The sequence below is a fragment of the Capra hircus genome, chromosome 10, assembly GCF_001704415.2.
Source record: "Capra hircus breed San Clemente chromosome 10, ASM170441v1, whole genome shotgun sequence".
Lineage (NCBI taxonomy): Eukaryota > Metazoa > Chordata > Mammalia > Artiodactyla > Bovidae > Capra > Capra hircus.
The window spans coordinates 76,689,873-76,694,144 of record NC_030817.1 but is presented as its reverse complement, the minus strand read 5'-3'; the positions used below and the strand labels follow the sequence as shown (position 1 = coordinate 76,694,144).

General features: G+C 48.4%; 1 protein-coding gene across 1 annotated transcript; it reads left to right on the top strand.

Annotated features, from left to right (window-relative positions):
- Positions 427-2,108, top strand: LOC102173852 (brain ribonuclease). Its single transcript, XM_005685390.3, has 2 exons — positions 427-511; positions 1,312-2,108. Exon 2 carries the CDS (start codon positions 1,337-1,339, stop codon positions 1,841-1,843), a length of 507 nt encoding a protein of 168 aa, XP_005685447.1. The 5' UTR covers positions 427-511; positions 1,312-1,336; the 3' UTR covers positions 1,844-2,108.

Genomic DNA, 4,272 nt, shown 5'->3' with positions numbered 1-4,272 from the left:
CAGTCCATGGGGTTGCAAAGAGTCAGACATGACTGAGTGACTGAAATACGCTTTTCTCCAGATCTTTCAGCTAAGGGCAGCTGGACGTCTCTCCCCACTCCATGTAGCCTTCCACCCGCATTGCTGGTGGGAGATGTGGAATTTTGTCCAAAGAAGCTGTTCCTATGATCATATGTTATGTGTCTTTAGCTAACCTCAAAGTGCTATTTAATGCAGATCAAGGACTTGATCGGGGTTTGAATATCAGTGGTTTTCTCTGCTGCTTATATTAATAGAAAGAAATGTTCTTACTGGCAAAGGCTTACTCTTCCCAGTGGCCCCCAAAGAGGGCGCTCTGGGCAATTCCCCACCCCTTCCTAACATGACCTTGTTTTCTTATGGACCAAGATGCTCCGCCCACCCTGCTCTTCTTGGAAGCCAAGCCCCCTTTCATCTGTATAAGTTCCACATCCCTGGGATAGACTGATTGCAGAAACTGCCTTCTTTCTCAGAGACAAAGCTAGAGACACAGGTAAGCAGCCCAAGAAGTGGTTTCAGGAGCTGCTTCTGCTTGAGGGTTTGAGAAGGGGGATCCAGGCTGAGTGAGACTAGCCTGAGAATCGGGCTGGGCAGACAGGGGCAGGGATCAGGGCTGGGGTCGGGAATGGAGCATGCAGGCTGCAGAGAGCCCTCAGGGCTGGAGAAGGAGAAGCCTTCAGGTTGGGGGAGGCTCGATTCTCTCTTAGGAACCCAATGGCATCCTTTATTGTGTGTTGTCAGACACAGGACAGGGACTGAGTTTTCCTTGTGCTATAGGACAACAGGGTTCTGTCAAATGTGATCCTGGATGAATACTGGTGGTTATCTCAGGGAAGCCTGCAGTCCATGGTGTCACAAAGAGTCAGACACGACTGAGCAATTGAACAACAACAACAATCTCAAGGATACAATGTGTCTTACTCAAAATCTGGCTTATTTATTTAATGATTTATTCAAAAGGAACATCTAACTTGCCACGTGAATGCTGGGTACAAAGGTATTTTATTTTTCAAATATATTTCATATCAAAAGACTTTCTGTATTCAAAGACAAGGCTGCTAGGATTTTAGGTCATTTCTGGCGTCACCACCCAGAGGGGAGGACGACCCCTCTGTAGGGAGTGGGAGTCAAATGTTTGTGGGAAGAGTATATGTGAGTGTCTCCTTACTTAGAGAAACTCTTAGGAGGACGGACATCTTTCTGGTTGACTGTAAGCCAGGGAGGCTGCAGGTGGGAGCTGGGGTTCTCTTTCTAAGGCGATGCTTTTCCTCCTCTGCCCTTTTTCCCTGGCAGGTTTCTCCAGGGGAGGGCGGTCATCATGGCTCCGAAGTCCCTGGTCCTGTTGTCACTGCTGGTCCTGGTGCTGCTGGTGTGGGTCCAGCCTTCCCTGGGCAAGGAATCTGCGGCCGCCAAGTTCCGGAGGCAGCACATGGACTCTGGCAGCTCCTCCAGCGGCAACTCCAACTACTGCAACCTGATGATGAAGCGCCGGAGGATGACACATGGACGATGCAAGCCAGTGAACACCTTTGTGCACGAGTCCCTGGATGATGTCAAGGCCGTGTGCTCCCAGAAAAACATCACCTGCAAGAATGGGCAGCCCAACTGCTACCAGAGCAACTCCACCATGAACATCACAGACTGCCGCGAGACAGGCAGCTCTAAGTACCCCAACTGTGCCTACAAGACTAGCCAGAAGCAGAAATATATCACTGTGGCTTGTGAGGGAAACCCATATGTACCAGTCCACTTTGATGGTGCGGTACTCTTACCTGCCACACCCCTACCCTCACTGCCACCTCCACACAAGCACAGGCTTCTCTGACTTGAGGGCAGTAACTCAAGTTAGGTTTCTTATTCAACACACACACACACACACACACACACACACACACACACATGTATAACCACATGATTCCCTGACCTGAGGGCAATAACTCAAGCAAGTTAGGGCTCCTATCCAACCCACACATGTGCCCCTGGCCCGAGTCTTGCCCCTGTGTGTTTTGGGGGGTGAGAAGAGGGTTGTGAGATGGGACCCATATTAACCAAATCGCTGCTTCTTTCAATAAAACACTCTTGCAACCACCTGAATTTGCCATTTGGGTACTGTTTGTGTGATTGCTCTCTTGCCAGGGGTGAGAAGTGTGAATGAGGTCATTTCTGCTGAGAGGCGAATGGAATCCTTAAATGCCACCTCTTCTAACTTTTGGTTCTCACTGCCCTAAGATAATTCCTTTCCTTGTAGGTTTCTTGATGTCCAATATAGTTTGAAATTGTGGGCGATTTTAGCTGGAAAGGATCTATAGCCTGGGACACTGTTATGCTTGGTGAGCTGAGAGAGGGTGAAACTCACATACAAAAATCTCTGAGATAGAAGGAAAGACTGTACGACCCAGGGGGAGACCCTGCTCCATCTTGGGATGGGGGGAGGTGAGTGTATGAAATTATGACCCTAAATTTCCATTTTCTTTTTCTTTGACAGAGCCACTGCTAAGTCAGAAAGGTGGTCCTCTGTTACTTAAGTTAGAACCTTCCATTTAGGAGCTAGAAAGGACTTCAGACATCATCTAATAGGGGAAAGATAAGTAGATTTCAGCTTGTGGACCAACTCTAAGTGGAAATGCCTGTCTAGAATGTTGTAGAAAAATGCGTGAACAGTGACGTGATGGAGCAGGGGTCTCTACTGAAGGCTTGAAGGAGGGGAGGGTGTGTGTGCCACCCATTGGCCATCCCTGACCGAATGAAACCCCGGCCTTTTACAGGAGGACACCCTGAGTCTTAGGGAGGTTAAGGGGCCTACTCCTGGTGGCTACTAGTTAGTGTCCGATTGAGACCAGACCCTGGGTGTCCTGACCTCCCTGTCATTGCTCTTTCTGCTACTGGAGTCTCCTCAAGGAGGAAATCCCCTAGTCCCCCTCCTTCACTGAGAACTGTGGAGTCACGGCTTTCTCTGCCTGAGCTTCTGGTGGCTCTTGCAAGTTGCCAGTGCACTTGGCTATGAGACTGCTTCTGACTACCCTTGCTCACATCACTGAGAAGACTAGACTTGGCTTCTGTCAGCATATAATCATTTCATTTGATCCTCTGTGTACACTTGTATCTGGCTCTAGACAAGGTCATAGAACTGGAGAAAGATCCTACTTCCAGCCAGTTTGACCAATTCTGTCATTGTGTGTTGTTGTTTAGTCGCTAAATTGTGTCTGACTCTTTGTGACCCCATGGACTGTAACCCACAAAGCTCTTCTGCCCGTGGGATTTCCCAGTCAAGAATACTTGAGTGGGTTGCCATTTATTTCCCTTTCCATGGAAATCTTCCAGTTCCAGAGACTGAACCTGTGTCTCCTGCATTGCCGGCCGATTCTTTACTGCTGAGCCACCCTAGGAAGCCTGTCATTGCATTACTACTGAGCACACACACACACACACACACACACACACACACACACGTACTCCTGCAATTCCTTCAGTTAGCCAAAATAATGGGAGATACTTTAAAAAATCAGTTCTTTCCTTATTACATTTCTTTGCAAGCTGCTGTCTGTGAAATCCCCCAAACCACAGGTAGCAGTAGTAGTAGTAGTTCAGTCGCTCAGTCATGTCCAAATCTTTGCGACCCCATGAGTTGCAGCATGCCAGGCCTCCCTGTCCATCACCATCTCCCAGAGTTCACTCAGACTCACGTCCATAGAGTCCGTGATGCCATCCAGCCATCTCATCCTCGGTCATCCCCTTCTCCTCCTGCCCCCAATCCCTCCCAGCATCAGAGTCTTTTCCAATGAGTCAACTCTTCGCATCAGGTGGCCAGAGTACTGGAGCTTCAGCTTTAGCATCATTCCTTCAAAGAAATCCTAGGGTTGATCTCCTTCAGAATGGACTGGTTGGATCTCCTTGCAGTCCAAGGGACTCTCAAGAGTCTTCTCCAACACCACAGTTCAAAAGCATCAATTCTTCAGCGCTCAGCCTTCTTCATAGTTCAACTCTCACATCCACACATGACTACTGGAAAAACCATAGCCTTGACTAGACGGACCTTAGTCGGCAAAGAAATGTCTCTGCTTTTGAATATGCTATCTAGGTTGGTCATAACTTTTCTTCCAAGGAGTAAGCGTCTTTTAGTTTCATGGCTGCAGGCACCATCTGCTGTGATTTTGGAGCCCCCCAAAATAAAGTCTGACACTGTTTCCACTGTTTCCCCATCTCTTTCCCATGAAGTGATGGGACCGGGTGCCATGATCTTCGTTTTCTGAATGT